The following is a 21,138-nucleotide window of genomic DNA, read 5'->3' on the forward strand; positions in this document are numbered from 1 at the left end:
ATTTAGCACCTAAAAGCAAAGACAATATTTTTTCTCTTTTTCAAATATGTCCTTGCACCTGCAGTTTCTGGTAATCAAGGGTGTAACCAAAATGCAGATCCTGGGCTATTGACTCTTAGAAAAAGGGAACCACACTTTAGGGGATTTGGCTCCTTCCTTTACTTGACCTCTAAAACAATAAAGCCCAGCTCAGCAAAAATCATGTTCCTAGATATTTTCTACTTCCTAATAATCCCTGATTTTACATTTTGAAGTAAGCTTGCAAAGAGCCGCCTTGAGTTCTAACCTTCTCCTTTGTAACTCAGAATCCTTATAACTCATACCCATTGCTCAAGTATTGTTTACTGTTAAACTTTGCTTTGTGATTGTAAACATTCTTCTCTATACCTATGACTGGGTTTTTCCCCTTATAAAGCCCCCTGCTTAAAGATTAAACTTGTCGCACTCCTGCCAGAAGATGTATTGATCCCATATACTCTGTGTGTGGTTTCATTATTTCATATTTCATATTTCACCGCCTGTGCAACCCACTCTCCCTGAAGTGGATTCATTGAAATCCCACTGATGGCTGTAGGACAGAAGCTGCCTCCAGCAATATCTCCCCTCAGGGTAGAAGTGCAAGTACAGCAGTTAGGGCATTTGTCTTACTGCCCACCTGGCATTCCATATGGTCCCTAGAGCATCACCAGAACCTAAGTGTAGAGCCAAGAGTAACCCTTGAGCATCACTCAATATGCACCCCCATCCAAAAATAAAAATTGTATTTCTATTGGATTGGGCTATTGTTCTGAGGAACAATAGTATATAGAAAGCATTTAACTTTTTTAAAGGGGTGGGTTTGTGCCACACCCAGCAATGCTCAGGAGTTACTCCTGGCTCTGTATTCAGAAATTACTCCTGGCAGGCTCAGAGGACCATACAGGATACCAGAAATTGAACCTGGGTCCATTATATGCAAGGCAAATACCCTACCCGCTGTGCTATCACTCCAGCCCCCCCAATCTTTTAAAACACCATTTTAAAAAGTATATAGCATACTAAAATATATACATAACATACTGTCTGTTTCCTTAAGTTCTGCCTTTATTTTATTTTCTATTTAAAACTGAAGTTCTTTACATCTGCAATCATCTTAAAATATTTGTGCAAAAAATAAATGTACTATTTCAGCTGCTCAATATAATAAACAAGACTAACTGTCCTTAATTTTACCCAAGTTCAAATGTGCATTAATTTTATGTCAAATTCTACATAACATTCTATGTACAATAAATTTTTTCTGCTTCAATCTGCCTGGCTATTTTATCATTTACTTATAATTTATACCATGTACATATAATTAAAATTTTCAAATACTATTGATTGAGGGAAGAGCCAGCTTAAGAACTAATTCTAGGGGCCGGGCGGTGGCGCTGGAGCTAAGGTGCCTGCCTTGCCTGCGCACGGACCGCGGTTCGATCCCCCGGCGTCCCATATGGTCCCCCAAGAAGCCAGGAGCAACTTCTGAGCGCATAGCCAGGAGTAACCCCTGAGCGTCACAGGGTGTGGCCCAAAAACCAAAAAAAAAAAAAAAAAAAAAAAAAAAAAGAACTAATTCTATATGGAGTAAAAATAAAAGAAAAAGTAAAGTAGTGAATCGGGTTAAAAGTAAGATGGGGACGGGGGGCGGAGAGATAGCATGGAGGTAAGGCGTTTGCCTTGCATACAGAAGGTCAGTGGTTCAAATCCCAGCATCCCATATGGTCCCCTGAGCCTGCCAGGAGCGATTTCTGAGCATTGGGCCAGGAGTAACCCCTGAGCGTGGCTGGGTGTGACCCAAAAAACAAAAAAACAAAAACAAAACAAAAAGTAAGATGGGAAAGATGGGAAGCCTTAACAATAGTTGAAGAATGTTTCTTCTACTCAGTACCTAGCTACTTAGGTAAAACTAAGTTCAAATGTAAAAATCAGCAGTAAGACGAGAATCAAAGTGGTTTCTTAAAAACAGAATCAGAACTTGTGCAAAGAACCCAAGAGGGGAAATCAGAAACCACACAGAAAGAAAAGAACATCCCAAAAGGAGCATGGCATGCATGGTATAGGAATTTGAAGCACCAGAGGATAAGAAATTCATCCCCAGGGGCAGTCCAAGATGGGCAGTCAGAGCCCAAGCAGTAAGAAGAAAGTATTTACATAAGCTGGGGAGGAGGTACCAGAAAGCTGGGAAACAAGATATCCAGGCACAGAGGGGAAAAAAGAAAATTGAGATAAGAAATTTGTTTCATAACAGAGTTCAGAGATAGTAGAGTATATAAGGCGCTTTCCTTGGATGTGACCAATCAGGACTACATATGGTCCCCTGAGCACTGTCAGGCGTAATTTCTGAGCACAGGGTCAATAGTGAACCTTGAGCATTGCCAAGTGTACCGCCCCAAAGAAAGAAAATCCCCTTCAAAAAATTCCCCAAGAGGGGCCGGAGAGATGGCAGGGAGGTAGGGCATTTACCTTTCATGCAGAAGGTCATCGGTTCGAATCCCAGCGTCCCATATGATCCCCCGTGCATGCCAGGAGCAATTTCTGAGCACGGAGCCAGGAAAAACCCCTGAGCACTGCCGGGTGTGACCCAAAAAACACACACACACACACACACACACAAAAATTCCCCAAGAAATCTATATAATGAATATTTTTGTCTATAGAACTGAGCTTGCTTGGGTATGTGGGGGCAGGAGAATAGGTGTTTGGGAGGGACCCTTGAGACTGGTGGAGGGAGAGTGATGATAAAGTAAGCACAAAAGTTGGATTTAAAGTATGTAAATCCCAGTACTTCAATTAAAATTATAAGAAAAAATGCTTGAGACATTTTCATTTAATTAAATGTGATACTTTATTCTGTGTTTATTTGGATTCTTACTTATCTATGCAATTATATTTGTTTTATATTTGTAAGTACTGACTCATAACCTAGTTTCTTATAGTATTAGTTTTATATTGAATTTTCCTACTAAAGCTTAATTTTAGTGTCATTTTGATTACTTTCAGGTAGCAACTAGAACAAGAAAGTAAAAAAGAAGAATTCTCTGGCACAGAAGTAGCATATCATTTGGTATCTTATACCTATTTGCAGTTAATGGTTGGCTTATTGGGCCTAAAATTATTGCCTTTATTACTGTCTTCATTTATTTTTTTTAAGAAGGAACACTATGGAAAAAGTGACTAATACAAAGTCTTCATAGATTTTCACTGCTGTTCTAATGGCTTAACTGTGAAGCAGTGACATGAATGGAATCATTTTTTATCTTTTTTTCATTTCAGTAATTACATAACTGCTTTATAAACTGTGATATGTCAGGAGTTAATTTCTTAGGGCTCTATAAAAATAACATAAATTTTAATTCTGCTTGAGGAATGGGACAAAGGAAGTTTTGTTTTGTTTTGCCTAACATTTGAGCAGTATTTTTTGCTAATAGGCATAAGTCAACAACTTAACTCTCAAATAGCTCAAGAAAAGAATGTTCTTTGTACTTCCAATCTTTCAATATTTATGGCTGCATCAAAAATTTTTTATAAAAACAAAATATACAAAAGTCTCCTTCTGATCCCAATAAATTCCCTTCCAATCCCATCTACCCAAGGTTCAGAAACAAATGGGAGATTAAAATTATCTCAAATATATGACATTTTGAGCCAAGTTAAGGACATGAATAAAAGCAATTCTGTAGCTGATCAATTGAAAGTAATTTCCTGTTTAATTCAAACAAAGCATGTTCTTCACCAACTCTTCTCAATTTATTATTAATAACAATCAGATTTGTCCAAGCCCATAGAAGAACACTAACCATTAAGTTGTGATATTCTTCCCATTAATTTCCTCTATTCTATTCACAATTGCACTGTCACTTTTCTTCAAATGAAATTTTCACGCCTGAGAAATACTGAGACATAACATATTTAGTAAAAAAAGAAATCATACCTTTCTTTAGGAAATATGCAAACATGATAATGCACTATGGAATTTCCTAAAGGCCAAAGAAATGGTTTCCTCTATCTTCTCTTTTAAGTCTAAAGATATTAGGTAGTCTAAAGATATAATATAAGAGTTAAAGCACTTGCTTTGCATGAGTGACCCCAGCTCAATCCCTGATATCACATATGGTCCCCTAATTATCACCAAGAGTTATTCTTGAGCACGAACTCAGGAAAAACTCCTAAGCACCGAGACCCAAAAAACCCAAGAAGAAAAAACAAAGTCTATTGATATTTTGTTCATTCTGACTTCTTTTGCTTGTCTCAAAAAATATATACTTTTCAGTGTTAAAGGAAATCTAACACTTTTCTTAAGTGTTTTTACATATATTTATTTAAAAAATACATACCTCATCTACAAAGTTAATAGCATCAAACCAGTCCTGAAGTGCTTCAAGGCAGTATCTAACAACATTTCGAGTGTATTCTTGAGTTTCCTAAAATAATAAGTAATATATTTTACAGTATAAAAATAAATATTTTCAACTAGTTATATACAATATATTCAAATAAGTTATATAGTTTTATAATATTTTATATAAGCATCATGGTTATTTAATTGTCATAATTGGTTGTAATTATTGAATGTACACCACCCCTCAGGAATACAACTTTCCCACCACCACTGTCCTCCATTACCCTCCCAATCCTTCACCCTGCCTGTCTCTGGGACAGGCATTTTGTGTTTTTTCTTCTCTCCCTCTTTTTTCTCTTTCCCCTTTTTTATACTGTGTTTTAAACTACTGTTGATCAAGGGATGCCATGATTGTCTTAGTAGACCCTTCTGTACTCTTAGCTGCATAGTTTTGAAATAACTACTTACTTTCTGAAGAAATCATCCTTTACAAATAGTAAAATACCAACAATTATGAAAACTAAAGAACACAGTATGTTCTGAATTTCTAAAAATGAATATAAGCTAAAATAAATTAGCTTCTTCCTACTGAAAGAAATGCCAAAAATGGATAAGATTGCTGTTCAACAGGTAGAGTAGCTGCTTTGAGGAGCGATTTAGATGAAAATGTTCTGAACATACATAATGGTGGTATTTGCATATTAATACATGTATTAAATGTTAGGATTGTATACCTAAAACCAGCTGACATGGTAAATTTCACATGATGAGTATTTAAAAAGGAGGTCAGTGTTATTGTTTAGTTGTTTATTGTTGCTGTTGTTTTTTGTCATTGCATGTTTTTTTCCTTCCCCTTTCTTCTTTTAAATTGACATTGATAGCTCTTAAATGAACTCCTCCCAGCTTTCTTTTTTTTTCCCAACAGAACCAGAGAGCTTGAATCATCTTGTTTTGCCTCATAAATTGAGCAGAAAAAAAAAGTGGATGGTACCAGGAGCAAACAGTCCCATGAACATTGAGGTAAAATAAAAAAATGATCAGACCTAAATACCAAATCCAACATCAACTTCAACAGAATCAAGATACCCAATCTACAACAAGTTGTATACAAAAGGGACCTGTTATACTGAGTCCAGGGTACAAAAGGGTGGGGGGTATGGGATGCATGCTGGGAACAGGGGTAGAGGGAAGGCAACACTGGTGGTGGGAATGGCCCTAATTCACTGTTACTATGTACCTTAAATGTAACTGTGAAAGACTTGTAATTCACATTGGTCACAATAAAAAATTTTTTTAAAAAATTTGGGTTTTTTGAGTTTTTTTGTTGTTTTGTTTTTGTTTGTTTTTTTGTTTCTTTTGTGTTGTTGCTTTGTTGTTTTTGTTTTGTTTTGTATTGCTACTTTTTCCCTCTTTTTTTCCCTTCTTCTAAATTGATATTTATAACACCTAGACAAACTCCTTCCAGTTTTTTTTTCTTTTTATGTCTAACAGAACCACATTGAATAATCTTATTCAGCCTCATAAATTGAAGGGGAAAAATAAATGGTACCAGGACCAGACAGTGGTATGAACATTTAGTGGAAATAAAAATGATCAAACTTGAACACCAAACCAAAAGTCAACAACAACAGAATCAATACCCAATCTACAACAAGCTGTACAAGTGGGGAACAGTTACACAAGCATTCTGGGGGGTAAAGGAGGGAGGTATGGGATGCATGCTGGGAACAGGAATGGAGGGAGGACAACACTGATGGTGGTAATGTCCCTCATTCATTGTCACTATGTACCTTAAATATTACTGTCAAAGATTTGTAATTCACTTTGGCCACAATAAAAATTTTAAAAAAAAGAAGAAAAGAAAACTATTTCAAAAGTATCATCTTTTAAAACATGGCATTTTCATAAAATGTAACTTTTGTGGAAGGACTGGGAACATCCTCAGCTATATCTAGTATTGCCCAAAGCTACTCCAGCAATATCTGGCCTGACTATGTGAGTATGATGGCTTAGTGCTCAAATCCTGAGTGGTACTACTGCTCGGGGTCATCTTGGTAAAAAGCTACCAGGGCAACACAGGTGGGGTGGGAGTACATGGTCCAGGGGGTCAGTGAACCAAGCAGGGACCAAACTCAAGCTTCACACACAAAAAGCAAACATTCCACTCCTTTGAGCTATCTCCATAGCCTCCTGACACAGCTTTTTATGATAGTAATATTTAGACCCTCTGTCCTTCATTCTCCACCATTAACACCTCCTCCCATTAAAAAAAAAAATCGCCATGCATTCTAACTACTTACTACTTTTATAATCTTGAGCAAATTACTTATAAATGTCTTGAGTCTCAGTTTCTCCAAATGTGAAAAAAATGGGTAAAACACCACGCACCTCTTAATACGGTTAAAAGAAAGAAATGGAAATAATGGATGGTGAAGTGTTCTGTCATGGTCTAGTACTAACAGGAAAGCCCTCCCAAGAGCGTCAGATTTCTGACGTCTGCAGTAATCTAAAACTGCCACTAGGTGGAGACTTTATAGCTTAGTCATTTTGTTCTGGAGAAAAATTGGCTAAAACCCTAAAAAGTGTATCATCCTCTATTTAATCTGTACACTATTGAATTAGTGTTGCTTGATTAACTATGAATTATTCAAAAACCTCACTCTAAGATATAACAATCTTTCACAAATTCTTTTACTGAAGGTTTTTTATTTTATGATAATTCCATTACCATTTAGTTGTAACAAGCAACGTAAAGTAAATTACTTGGTGCCTACCAAAGGGACAAAGACTTGGAGGTGGATGAGAGACTGGAGAAAATGCTGGAGAATTGTTATACTGGTGGTGGGATTGGTATTGGAACATTGAGTGCTAAACAATTTTGTAAAATTGTTTAAATAAAATCATGTTTTGTTTTGTTTTTTAAAGAATATTGGTTAATTAAATTTTGGTAAGAACTATCTTCATTCCCTGAAAGACAAGAAGCATTAAGTAACAAGCCATGAGTAAAAGAAAACAATAAAGATGAAAAGAGAAGATTTATAAAGCTTCAACAACTGTTTCTATCTTTTGATTAGAAAGATCTGAAAAGATCAACTTGATTAAGTTGATTAATCAACGTGATTAAGAATGTCTTTGGTCACCTTTCAACTCAATTTTAAACTCAATTTTAACACTGCTCATTATTATATATGAATAAACAATGTTTACACAATTTTTTTCTTAATTCTTTTAAAACTAAGAAAATGCTAAAAAATTAACAAAAAGACATTTAACATACCCTGACTTTACAATGTGATAAGAGCCCCCACATTGGCTGTGCACAGGCCTCAAGTTCAGCAGCAAAGGCAGCATAGTAGGTCTGAGATTCAAATTCCACATGCTCATTTAGTTCTCGCTTGTTCAAGTTCATACCTTGCAAAAGTTAAAACAGATATAAGCCTTGAAAAATAAAAGCTATTACTTATATAAAAATAAAACAATTCCTACTCATACTTATATAAAAAATAAAACAATTCCTACTCTTAAACTATTTTCATGCAAGCAAATCATTAGATGATTCAATCTGTATAGAATAATTGAATTATTAAAATAAAATAACCTAGTCTTTTCAGAAATTGTTATATTTAGGTTTTCTTATATAGCATAATAAAGTATACTAAGAAAGTTGAAATATGGAGCCAGAGTGATAGCACAGCAGTAAGACAATTGCCTTGCATGCTGCTGACATGGGAAGACCCGAATTCAATCTCTGGCATCCCATATGGTCCCCCAAGCCTGCAAGGAGCCATTTTGAGCACAGAGCCAGGAGTAACCCCTGTGCACCATTGTGTATGGCCAAAAATAAAAAAGTTAAAATATTTATAAAAATGTAATGAACCTTTCTTATAGGATAAATTTTTTAAAAAAAATTTCGGGGGGGGGGTGTTTTGTGGGCCACTCCTGGTGACACTCAGGGGCTTAACTGCAGTCCATCCTAGGTCAGCCACGTGCAAAGCAAACACCACCACCGCTCTGGCTCCAGATTAAAACTTTCTAAGTGATATAATTAATGCTTTAAAAATAACATGTTTCCTTTTTGTTTTTTTTTATTTTGTTTTGTTTTGGGGGGGGGGCATACTGGGCAACACTCAGGATTATTCCTGGCTCCTTGCTCAGAAATTACTCCTGGCAAGCAAACTTGGGCCAGCCATGTGCAAGGCAAACACCCTACCTGCTGTTCTATTTTTCCAGCCTCATTTGTGTTTCCCTTTTAATAATTTACATTTTTCGTAAGTCTCTGGTATAGTTTCATAAACTCAACATATCTGTGAACTAATTAAGTCATTACACATGTAACCAAAGTAGATGCTATAATCTATTCACTAGTATTTAATCATTTTACCATCAGGCATTATGAAATTTATTTTTAATTTAAAATTTCAAGTACGTTACCTTGAAAGAAAGACACAAAGTTCATCCATGTAACTAATAAACCATGATCCTCTAAAAATCTCTTCGCCACACTTTGATGAGAAAGAATATTAATAAAATCACTAACAAGAGGCCAATAGGTGTTATTCTTCAATAATGCTTCTCCACAGTTCACTACTACATGTAAACTATTTTCTTCATCTAAAACAGACACACAACCCAAAATTAATGTCTAATAGAAGAACGTTACTGGTGATTTAGAATAACTAATATATGATTTTAACAGAAACATGTCAAAAAGAAATTATAATAATCTTTAAAAAAAACATCTTGATATGTATAGAATGGTAATATATCTATACGAATACTCCATTAGTATCAAAGAAAACAAAAAAAAATATCCCAAAGTATAATCTTTAGGAAATAATATCAAATTTTCTTTATAAGTATTTTATAATATACTAAAGTTTTTTACTTGTTAAGAAGAATTTTAGGGCTCTTTATACAAAGTATTCTAGAAATATAACAAGAAAAATAATTTTGACTTTACCTTGAAGCTCACTTTTGATAAGGCAACTTTCCATCATGTATAAGAGCACAGTGACCATAATATCTAGTAGCTGGCATTCTTCTGTTACTTGTCTGGCTAGCTCTTCATTGCTAAATAACTGAACACTAATATGCACAATTCTGTTAGACATTGTATCAGATTCATGACTTTTCTTCAATGTTTTCATAATAAAAGCATAATGCTGAACAAAAGTTTTTGTAAAGGCGACCTGTAAAAGTTTTTAAATAAAAAGAAAAAAACATTAGTTTCATTTTCAGTCTCATAACACATTTTCCAATACATTAAATAAAAATTTTTTTTTGTTTTTTTGGTGACGCTCAGGTATTACTCCTGGCTATGTGCTCAGAAATTGCTCCTGGCTTGGGGACCATATGGGACACCAGGGGATTGAACCACGGTCTGTCCTAGGTTAATGCATGCAAAGCAAATGCCTGCAGGGGTCCTCAAACTTTTTAAACAGGGGGCCAGTTCACTGTCCCTCAGACCATTGGAGGGTCTGACTATAATAAAAACAAAACTTATAAACGAATTCTTATGCATACTGCATATATCTTATTTTGCAATGAAGAAACAAAACAGATACAAATACAATATGTGGCCCGAGGGCCACAGTTTGAAGACCACTGCGAGCTTGCGCCACTGCTCTGGTCCCTAAATAAATATTTTTAAGAGCATAATAATGTCTAAAATAACTGAAAAAAATAATTTCAATGATACTTATAGTCAGTCTCTTATGACCGAGCATCCACAACTTAAGTCTGGATTCCTTAGAGAGTACAATTACCAAGTGTGGGGCTTCTGTCATCACAGTAAAAATTTAAAAATAAAAATCTTGGGACCAGAGTGATAGCTCAGAGGGTAATGCATTTGCATTGCACACAGTCGACTGAGTTCAATTTCTAGGATCCCATATAGTCGCCTGAGTCTGCCAGGAGTACGACTCTGCCAGGAGTAATTTTTGAGCACAGAGCCAGAAGAACCTCTGAGCACTGCTGGGTGTGGCCCCAAAACCAAAATAAATAAATAAATATAAAAAACAAAGTCTCACCTAAAGAACAAAAGGTATTAATATAACTAAATGAGTAGATATGATTACCCCCAAAACCAATTACCATATTTGTCGTACCATAAGACACACTTCTCCCTCCCCAAAAAGATGAAGGGAAAATGTCTGTAAATCTAATGGAGCGAATGCCACCTAGAGCTGAAACCTGAATGAAGGGGAGGAGAGCATAAACTAATCACTTGACATCGCAGCATTATGCCCCCTTTATTGCACAGACATACCACATGGTATGAGCAATCAGGTTGACACACTGTCATCGTCACACATAGAGCTTTTGTTTAAGACTATTTGCTGTTGAGACTGTTTTTTTTTTATATACATAAAAATGTGTGCTTGAAAGGTAGCCTCCTCCACTACCACCACCACCTTTTTTTGTTTTTTTTCTGGTTTTGGTTCTACTTAGTAAAAAAATTCTAGTAGAAAAGTCTTGCTTAGAATAAAAGCTCAGGTCAAAACCAGGACACAGAGATTGTAAAGACTGTCATTTTTTTACATATATTTTATTTAAACACTTTGATTATATACATGATTGTGTTTGGGTTTCAGTCATGTAAAGAACACCACCCATCACCAATGCAACGTTCAAGACTGTCATTTTTACCCCCAAATGCACCAACAATATAATAGAGCATCCTTCCTTTTGGTGTAGGCACACTAAAATAGGGAACTCTTATGTTAGAAACAAGCTCTTACCTACAAGGGATAAAAACCCATAAAATAGGGCTGGAGAGATAGCACAGCGGCAAGGCATTTGCCTTGCATGCAGTCGACCCAGAATGGACCCAGATTTTATTCCCAGCATTCCATATGGTCCCACAAGCCTGCCAGGAGTGATTTCTGAGTGCAGTGCTAGGAGTAACCCCTGAGTGTAGACAGGTGTAACCCAAAAACAAACAAACAAAAAAAGAACCCATAAATTTTATAATCCAGGGGCGCCTCCTACCCTGAACATTTGTCATGGGGACTTGACTTAGACCTCATGTGATCATACATTGACCATCCAACTCCAAGCCCCAGATCCCAACCTTAGAACTGATAGTTCACTGTAACAGCACCAGGAATCAAACTCCTCCCAGGGGAGCCGTAATACCACCTAATACCAATCTGGCACCAATTTGCATCAGACTAGATTCATCAGACCTCCTGATGATAAGGAAACAGCAACAACTTGATCGAAGGGCAGGTTGCCCTACCTCATCACCTAACAGTGAGATGAAATCATAAGGCACTCCGTCCTTTGATCTGTATCAAAACCAAGATCACAAATTGCAGAAAACTGCCTACAACAACCGTGACTGAGCAGAACTTTTGGAGCCATAAAAAAAAAAAAAAAAAAAAAAAAGACTATATCCTAGACTTTGTCCTAGGATCTGTGCAAAAACCAAGATCTCTAAATACAGAGGCCTGACTTTGACAACCACAAATGAGCAGAATGTTCCCTGGCACCATAAAAAGACCTCTGGGTTGAACAGTGAACATGTCCGGAGCCTGTAGTTGATCCCATGACAGTATGCTTCAAAGGTGGAGAAACCCTGTATCTCTTAGGCCAAGAAAATTTCCTTTCTAATTTCCCCAATACTACTGTGCCTATGCAAAACAAACAAACAAAAAACAAAAACAAAAAACTCACACCAGTACCCCCACCTCCCTTCCTTTTAATTTTTCCTTCTCTTTCCTCTTTTATATTTATATTTACAATTTCTAGACAGGGACTCTTCCATTTTCTTTTTTTTTTAACAAACCATAGAACATGAATTATTTTATTCTACCTCATAAATTGAAAAAAAATAAAGTGGATGGTACCAGGGGCAAGCAGTCTCAAGAACATTGAGTGGAAATAAGAAAATGATCAGACCTAAATACCCAACCCAAAGTCAATGACAATAGAATCAAGAGACCCTAACTACAACAAGCTGTCCACAAAAGTAACCTGTTACATTAGCAGTCCAGAGGGCTAAGGGTTGAGATATAGGATGCATGTTGGGAACAGGGGCAGAGATAGGGCAACACTGGTGGTGGGAATTGCCCTAAATCACTGTCACTATGTACCTTAAATATAACTGTGAAAGACTTGTAATTCACATTGGTCTCTAAAAATTATAAATAAAAATTGTTGGTTTAAATTTTCTGATGTGAAAAAAAAAGTTAGGTAAATGTGTTTAACCACGTGTGGACCGCATATTGTAAATATACTTCAGCCTTGCAGGCTGGTTGTTCCCAGCTGCCATCTCCTGATGGCATCTCGCCTTGCATTTATTAAATATTTTAGTACAGTATTTGCTTCAGAATATTTATAAAACTAGAATTTTTTTGTTTTCCTTGTCTAAAAACTATGTGCATCTTATAGAGCACAGGTGTGTCTTATAGAGTGAAAAATACAGTACTTCTATGAGTCAAAGAAATCGCACAGGTGTTAAGTTCAATCCCCAAAAATGCACACAAAAAATACTCATAGAAATTATGTAGCCTTCCCAATAATTTGTCTATTTCAGTTGTAGATAAAGTTATGTGGCTTTCCACTTTATCCCTGATGACTTCTGTCTTCCTAAAAAAAGTTCTTGTCACATCTAATCCACCAATTTATGGACCTGTTTAAAATAGATTTCTGGTAATGGGATTGGTGTCAGAATATTAAATGCCAGGAACAACTGTATTTTGGTTTTCAGGGGTTGTTGTTTTTTTTGTTTGTTTGTTTGGGGAGCCACACCCAGCAGCACTTGAGGTTACTCTTGGTTCTACACTCAAAAATCATTCCTAGGGGTCACAGAGATAGCATGGAGGTAGGGAGTTTGCCTTGCATGCAGAAGGATGGTGGTTCAAATCCCAGCATCCCATATGATCCCCCAAGCCTGCCAGGAGCGATTTCTGAGCGTAGAGCCAGGAGTGATCCCTGAGCGCTGCTGAGTGTGACCCCCCCCAAAAAAGTAATCACTCCTGACAGGCTTGGGGGATCATATGGGATGCCGGGATTGAACCTGGGTCCATTCAGGTTGGCCATATGCAAGGCAAACACCCTACCACAGTGAGATTGCTCTGGCCCCAACAACCATATTTTAAATATCCTGTTAAATAAATGTTATAAATAATTAAGAATAGAGGACCAGAGCAATAAAATAGCAGTAGGACATTTGCTTTGCATGCGGCCAACCTGGGAACAACCCAAGTTCGATTCCAGGCATCCCATACGGTCCCCTGAACCTGCCAGGAGTGATTTCTGAGTGCAGAGCAAGGAGTAACCCATGAGCTTTGTAGGATGTGCCCTCCACCCCCCCAAAAAAAAAGAATGAAAAAAAAAAAAAAACACTTCAGGCAAAATTGGAAATACATAGCTCTGAGTACACTTAACAAATAGAGTTCAATTTATCTCACATAGCATTATTAAATAAGTTTTTAACAACTCAGACTTTAAAAAGTAGTTTCATAGCCATAGTCTTAAAATCTGAAGTAAAAATACTGAAATGTTTCCATGTGAAAGATTTTTTTTATTAAATCTTTACTTAAGCACCATAATTACAAGCATGATTGTAGTTGGGTTTCAGTCATAAACAGAACATCCCCTTCACCAGTGCAACCTTCCCATCACCCAATGCCCCCCTATCTCCTCCCTCATTCCTGTCTGAATTCAAGACAGTCATTCTCTTACTCATTAACATGCCATGCTAGTTGTTAGTGTAGTTATTATTTCCCTAACTGCACTCACCACTCTCTGTGGTGAGCTTCATATTGTAAGCTGTTCCTTCCAGCCCTTAACTCTAGTGTCTCTGTCCTTATTACAATAATGTCATTAATTTTTTTAAAACCCATAGATGAGTGAGACTATTCTGTGTCTATCTCCCTCGGACTTATTTCACTCAGCATAATAGATTCCATGTACATCATGTATATGAAAATTTCATGACTTCATCTCTCCTACAGCTGCGTAATATTCCACTGTGTATATGTACCACAGTTTCTTTAGCCATTCATCTGTTGAAGGGCATCTTGATTGTTTCCAGAGTCTGTGTGAGGCAAATGAACTACCACTGTGCTATCGCTCTGGTTCCCTCTTTTGTATTTTTAATCAAGTATGAAGACACAAAGTAAGTCACTTTTTCATAACCATACAATAGTAACAGCTGGGTTTATACCCTGATATTTATCTTCTTACATGTGTACATAACTCAGTAATTACCCATTAAGGTAATGGAAACAAACTACTGATCTTCTAATCCTTAAATCCACAATCTGAATGCAGTTGGCAGTTGCCATCACTGAACATTTTTATTCCACACTGTACCTCTTCTCCTTAAAGAATTTTCAATTTGCAATTACATATTTATGTACAGTTATGACCTCAAGCATTACTTATGGCCCATGTTCCACAAAGAAAAGCAACCCTTAGAAATTATTCTGAGTAATATAAAACTGTCTCAGATGTTCTCAGATCTTTGTGCAGCACCATATGTTGGCAACAGAGAAAGTTAAAGGTCGTTCACTTTGCTAACATCAAGAAAATGCAATACAATAGACTACGGCTGAGAAATAAATCAAGAAAAAGGAAAAAGAACAAAGTTCAGATAATAAAGGGGAACTGTAGATACCTTATACTCTTGATCTGGAAGCATATTGAGTAAGAAAGTCACCATCTTCTGGGGAAACTCATACTTTATAGTCCAAAATAACAGTTCTTCCAGAAAACTTTTATGTTTCAAAACATCCATTATGGATTGATCTGCATAAGAAAACAATTTTATGATTATTCAAGGTGATTTAATTACATAAACCACCAACTGAGGAATCAGAGAGGTAATACAGAAATAGTATGTAGTGCCAGCAATCAAACCAAGACATTATCCTTATACTACCTCTCTGGCCCCAACTTTTTTCTTTATAAGATTCAATCATCCTTCATAAATCACCCTTTATAAATGAGACACTAACATCATAAAGAGGACAAATTATGAATGAATCGCTTACTCTGACATGTAAAGCATTTGCTTTTTTCTGATCAGAATATATTTTTAACATAGAATTAGAATATACACCCTTACACAAAACTCAACATGCCTCTATACTTAGAAAAAAGAAAAATGGATGTCCCTTTTAAATAAATGTCATCAAAGGGGGCAAAAATTCCTCCTGGAAGCTTCTTTCTGTTGCAGAAGGCAGCTCCTGATCTCTGCACCCTTATCACATCCAGCCAAGAAGTGTTTCAAACAAGAATATACTAAACTGATTATCTTTTTATTTTTAAACTGATTATCTTTAACAGTTGGCTATCAATTTTAGTACCTCTATTTTATTAGAAATGACAAATTATAGAGGCCGGAGTGGTGGCACAATCAGTAAGGCATCTGCCTTGCCCGTGCTAACCTAGGACGAACCACGGTTTGATCCCCCGGCATCTCATAAGGTCCCCAAACCAGGACCGATTTTTGAGCACATAGCCAGGAGTAACCCCTGAGCATCACCAGGTGTGGCAGAAAAAAAAAGAAATGAACTATAGATGGGGTCACCAGAGCAAGAGCACAGTTGTAGGGCATTTGCCTTGCATGCTGCTGACCTGGGACAGACCCGGGTTCGATCCCTGGCATCCCATATGGTCCCCCCAAGCTATCTGGGAAAGATTTCTGAAAGCAGAGCCAGAAATAACCCAAGTGCCGCCAAATATGGCCCTCTTCCAAAAAAAAGAGAGAAAAAGAAATAAACTAGAGATAATGAGGAATATGGCTCATGGTATGGCAAATGCATCACAAGTGTGAGACCCTGGGTTCAATACCCTGGTACCACAAGAAAATATAAGAATGAGAGAAGTATGGGGCTGGAGAGATAGCATAGAAGTGGGGCGTTTGCCTTTCATGCAGAAGGACAGTGGTTCGAATCCCGGCATCCCACATGGTCCCCCGTGCCTGCCAGGGGCGATTTCTGAGCATAGAGCCAGGAGTAACCCCTGAGTGCTGCTGGGTGTGACCCAAAAATAAATAAATAAATAAAGAATGAGAAAAGTAGAATGCCTGTCTCTAACACTGGCAGGAGTGGGGAAGAGGGGCATCGGTGGTGGGAATGTTGCACTGGTGAAGGGGAATATTCTGTTAATGACTGAAAAACAACTACAATCATGATTGTAATTATGGTGCTTAAATAAAGATTATATATGTGTGTGTGTGTGTGTGTGTGTGTGTGTGTGTGTGTGTGTGTGTGTGTGTGTGTGTATTTAAAAAAGAATGATCAGACTTAAACACCAAACCGAAAGTCAACCCAAAGTCAATAACAACAGAATCGATACCCAATCTACAACAAGCTGTACACAGAGGGAACCAGTTACACTAGCTGTCTGAGAGGCAAAAGAGGGAAATATAGGATGCATGCTGGGAACAGGAGTGGAGGGAGGACAACACTGGTGGTGGCAATGGCCTGATTCATTGTCACTATGTACCTTAAATATTACTGTGAAAGACTTGCAATTCATTTTGTTCACAATAAAAATTAAAATATATATATATATATATATTTTAGTGATATAAAAAAAATAAAGTGACATTCCTGATTCTTGCACCTGATATGGGGCACTTGTCTTTTCATTGGTATTGATGAGCCTTCTCCATTGAATGTGTTTGCTAAAATAGTTGTACTGAAATCTACGATCCAAAAAATAAAAATAATAATAATAATAATAATCTAGAAAATTCTACTAATATCTTATGAAACAAACTGCCTTGAACTACAACTCTAAATATCAAGAGAATGTGTCACCTGTGAATGAAATGGTTCAGTAATGGGACAGGGAAGATAAAGTGGGGAGTTCTCCCAAGCAATAAGGAAGAGGACACTTGCCCAGTGTATTTGGTCAGCAGTACTGGCCAATAGGGACATCCCAATGGTTCTCAAGAAACCAAGCCAGGCCTCCAAATGCCAGGCATGTGCTCCAGCACTTCAAGCCATCTCCCTGGGGGTCCTTAGAATCAGATGCAATATTTGAAAACACAGTATAACCTGCACCAACATTTATACATGTATATACATAGAGACAAGTCAATAATCTTTGCCAGGTTAGCTAATATTCTGAGTCACAGTTTCTTCATTCTTAATATTTTAGGTTTTTAGAATGGACAATTATGTGATTATTTAACAAAATATCTTCCAACTTCCTATTATATTTTATATATATTTATATATAATGTTTTTATTATATATATACATATATATGTATATATATATATACCATATTTTCCGGCGTATAAGATGACTTTTGAAACAAAAAAAAAAAAACTCAACCGAAAATCGGGGGTCATCTTATACACCGAGTATATCCTGAAAAATGTTTCAATATGCCACTAAACAAAAATTGTCTGAATATTGCCACAAAACGAATTTTCCAACTCGATCCTGCACCAATCACTGCAAGGCTGCTCGAACTGCCTCTCTAACTCAGCCAATCCAAGCAGGCTTTTTATGCATGCAAATTAGACAATGTTCTGGACCCGAATCTACACTGTCAAAAGCCTGCTCAGATTGGCCAGAGTCAGAGAGGAAATCTATTACAGTATAACCTTTGGACCTTTGCTTGTTGTGATTGGCTCACTGTGGTACATACAGTTGCAGGAACGTTCTGTCTGATACAGCAAATATAGGCCTAAACCTATGTTTTAACTGCAAAATTAGGGGGTCGTCTTATACGCCCGGTCGTCTTATATGCCAGAAAATATGGTGTATATATATATATATATATATATTTTTGGTTTTGGGTCACACCCGGAAGCGCTCAGGGGTTACTCCTGGCTCTGCACTCAGAAATCGCTCCAGGCAGGCATGGGGACCATATGGGATGCCAGGATTTGAACCACTGTCCATCCCGGATTAGCTGCATGCAAGGCAAATGCCCTACTGCTGTGCTATCTCTCCGGCCCCAATTTTTTTATTATATATTTCTATCTCACTTTCAATCTACCAAACTAATCTTTTCAAAAACTAAATTACTCTCTAAATGTTAGATATCTTCAATGGTGAATCACTGCTTTTTTAACCAACCAGGAATTCTACAAAATCAAAACTTCATTTCTTTGTAGCACATATTTAATCACAAATAAATCTCTAACTCCTTTCTCTCTCTCCCTTTTCTTCTCTCACTCTCCCTTTCTCCCTCTCTCTCCCTTCCACTCCCTCTCAATCCTTTCTTTCTCCTTTTTCCTCTCTCCTTCTCCTCTATCTCCCTCTCTTACTCCCTCTCTCACTCCCTCTCTCTCCCTCCTTCTCCCTCACTTCTTTCTTTCTCCCTTTCACTCCTTTCTCCCTCTCCCTCTCACCCCTTTCTCTCTCCCTTTCCCTCTCCCCCCTCTCCTTCTCTCTCCCTCTTCCCTGTTCCCCCTCTCCCTCCTTCTCTCACTCTTTTCTCTCTTCTTTTCCCCTCTCCCTCTCCCCTTCTCCCTCTTTCTCCCTCCCTGTATATTTTTTACAAGTAGCAGAAGAGACCAATGCCATTTTGGGGCCAGGGAGACAGTACAGTAGGCAAAGTACTTGCTTTGCAGGCAACTGACTCAGTTTGAATCTCCAGCATCTCAGATGACCCCAAGCCAAGCCCCTCCAGGAGTGATCCCTGAAGAAAGCCAGGTGTAAGCCCTGAGCAGCACTTTGTGTGGCCAAAAACCAAAAAAAAAAGGCAAGAAAGAGAAGCCATTCAATGTGATCCAAAATTACATTGGTGGGGGAGGGGGGTTCAGGTCTAAAAGAAAACAAACTTCAACTTTAAGTCTGCATAAAAATCCTCAGTCAGGGAATGAGGACTTAGCTCAAATGTTAGAAAGCACATGCCTGTATTTACAAGACTTTGGGTTTGGATCTCTGACACTGTATGCTCAAACCAAACCCAGGAACAGCCTGGAATAGACCTGGTAGTCTTGCACTGCTGAACCCTAGAAGCAATCACATGGCCAGCCCTAAACACTAAATACTGAACTGTCAAGCCCACACACAGCAGAGCTGAGTATCAATGAGTGACCCCCTACTTGTGAGATTAAAATAATTTTGCCAGAATTTGATCAGGCTTTAGGAATATATGAGTTCTTCCTCATACCATTAAGGTATGGTACTATGTGGACTACCCCAAAGTTCTCAACTGAACTAAGCCTCAACTGAAACTATAAGATATCAGAAATATATTATTTTCAACAAAAATCTTGTATTTATCTCTGGAGACCCAGAAAATAGGTCATGACTTGGAATTTCATGGCAACAATCCAGAGGCTGCCAACCAAAATCAAGTACTCTACAAAGATTGTTAGTAAAGGTCAAGATTGTATCATCTCCAGAATGTTCCACAAACAAATATCTGAGTACTGTGTATGTATCTACCATTCATAGCAACAACAAATAAAGTGGGTTAAGAGCTGGACAGTGATTAAGAACTCAAGATCTGGACCACTCCAAGTCCCCAAGCATCATCCTAGGTATAGCCCCTGAGCTCTATTGAGTGTACATCCCACCACACCAAAAATCAACAAACTAAAACAACTAACAACTTAAACTTTAGGAATTAAGGACTTCTCTCTCATTACATGTAATTTTTACATGTAATTTCTAATACATCTCCCATTTCCTTTCATAAAAGAGTAATAAAAGAACTACTTCACATAGCTACTTTGAGTATCAAAGAATTCAAAGTATCCAAACAAAGAATGTAAAGTACATAGCACAACATCTAACACATACAAAAAAATGCAATAAATAGTACCATTTTTATCAGTAAACTGTTCCCATACTCTGGTATCCCTTCAGACAATATAAATCTTTCGCCTCTTACTAGTAAATCTATTCTCTCACTACACACATATCTACTACTTCTGCCTTACAGTCTCTAGATTGAGAACATAAATGCATAAACATTATCTATCATGTAGTTTATTAATATGCTCTTCTCTTCCATGCTTATCCTCTTATGACTTTAAAAATTATCTACCCCCAAATTTTTTTAATTACTAAAACTTTACAACAAAATGATTGGACACAAAAAAATTTTATTTTTAGTTTTGGGGCCACACCTGGAAGTGCTCAGAGGTTACTCTTGGCTCTGTGCTCAGAAAGTACTCCTAGCAGGATCAGGGGACCATATAGGATACCAGGGATCAAATCTGGGTCAGCTGCATGCCAGGCAAACCCCCTACCCACCCTGTGCTCCTCCTGAGTTCCTGAGCTCAAGCTCCTCAAAAAAAAAAAAAAATTTGGGGGGGGCCACACCCAGAGTTGCTCAGGGGTTACTCCTGGCTGTCTGCTCAGAAATAACTCCTGGCAGGCACGGGGGACCATACGGGACACCGGGATTCGAACCAACCACCTTTGGTCCTGGATTGGCTGCTTGCAAGGCAAACGCCGCTGTGCTATCTCTCCGGGCCCGGAAGAAAAAAATTTTAATTAATAATCTTATCCTTTTCTGGCTCAAATATGATAGCATACACTGTATGAAGAAAACAATAAACAAAATCCTAATTCTAAGAGCTTTACTTGCAGGGCCAGAGCAGGTAGCACAGTTGTTTGCCTTGCACACAACCAACCCAGGTTCAATCCCTGAACCCATATGGTCTCCTGAGCCTGCCAGGCGTAATTTCTGAGCACAGAGCCAGAAGTAAACCCTGAGTGTTGCTGGGTGTGACCAAAAGGAAGAAAAATTTTACTTATATTGTAATCCCCCAATATCACTTCCTAACAATACTTTATCCATCACTAAATTTAGTAATATATCTCTCCCTTCAGAGACTGAGC

The 21,138-nt window shown here is 37.5% G+C and overlaps 1 protein-coding gene across 1 annotated transcript in view; it reads right to left on the minus strand.

Moving 5' to 3' along the window:
* UBR3 (ubiquitin protein ligase E3 component n-recognin 3) overlaps positions 1–21,138 on the minus strand; it is a 175,430-nt gene that overhangs the window by 107,607 nt on the left and 46,685 nt on the right. Inside the window, exons 7-11 of the mRNA XM_049773377.1 lie at positions 14,988–15,118; positions 9,321–9,549; positions 8,792–8,971; positions 7,638–7,771; positions 4,356–4,442 (exon numbers count right to left, since the gene is read on the minus strand). Of these exons, the coding sequence (XP_049629334.1) occupies positions 4,356–4,442; positions 7,638–7,771; positions 8,792–8,971; positions 9,321–9,549; positions 14,988–15,118 (761 nt within the window). The remainder of the gene's footprint in view (positions 1–4,355; positions 4,443–7,637; positions 7,772–8,791; positions 8,972–9,320; positions 9,550–14,987; positions 15,119–21,138) is intronic.

The sequence above is a fragment of the Suncus etruscus genome, chromosome 5 (genome assembly GCF_024139225.1).
Source record: "Suncus etruscus isolate mSunEtr1 chromosome 5, mSunEtr1.pri.cur, whole genome shotgun sequence".
In the NCBI taxonomy this organism is placed as follows: domain Eukaryota; kingdom Metazoa; phylum Chordata; class Mammalia; order Eulipotyphla; family Soricidae; genus Suncus; species Suncus etruscus.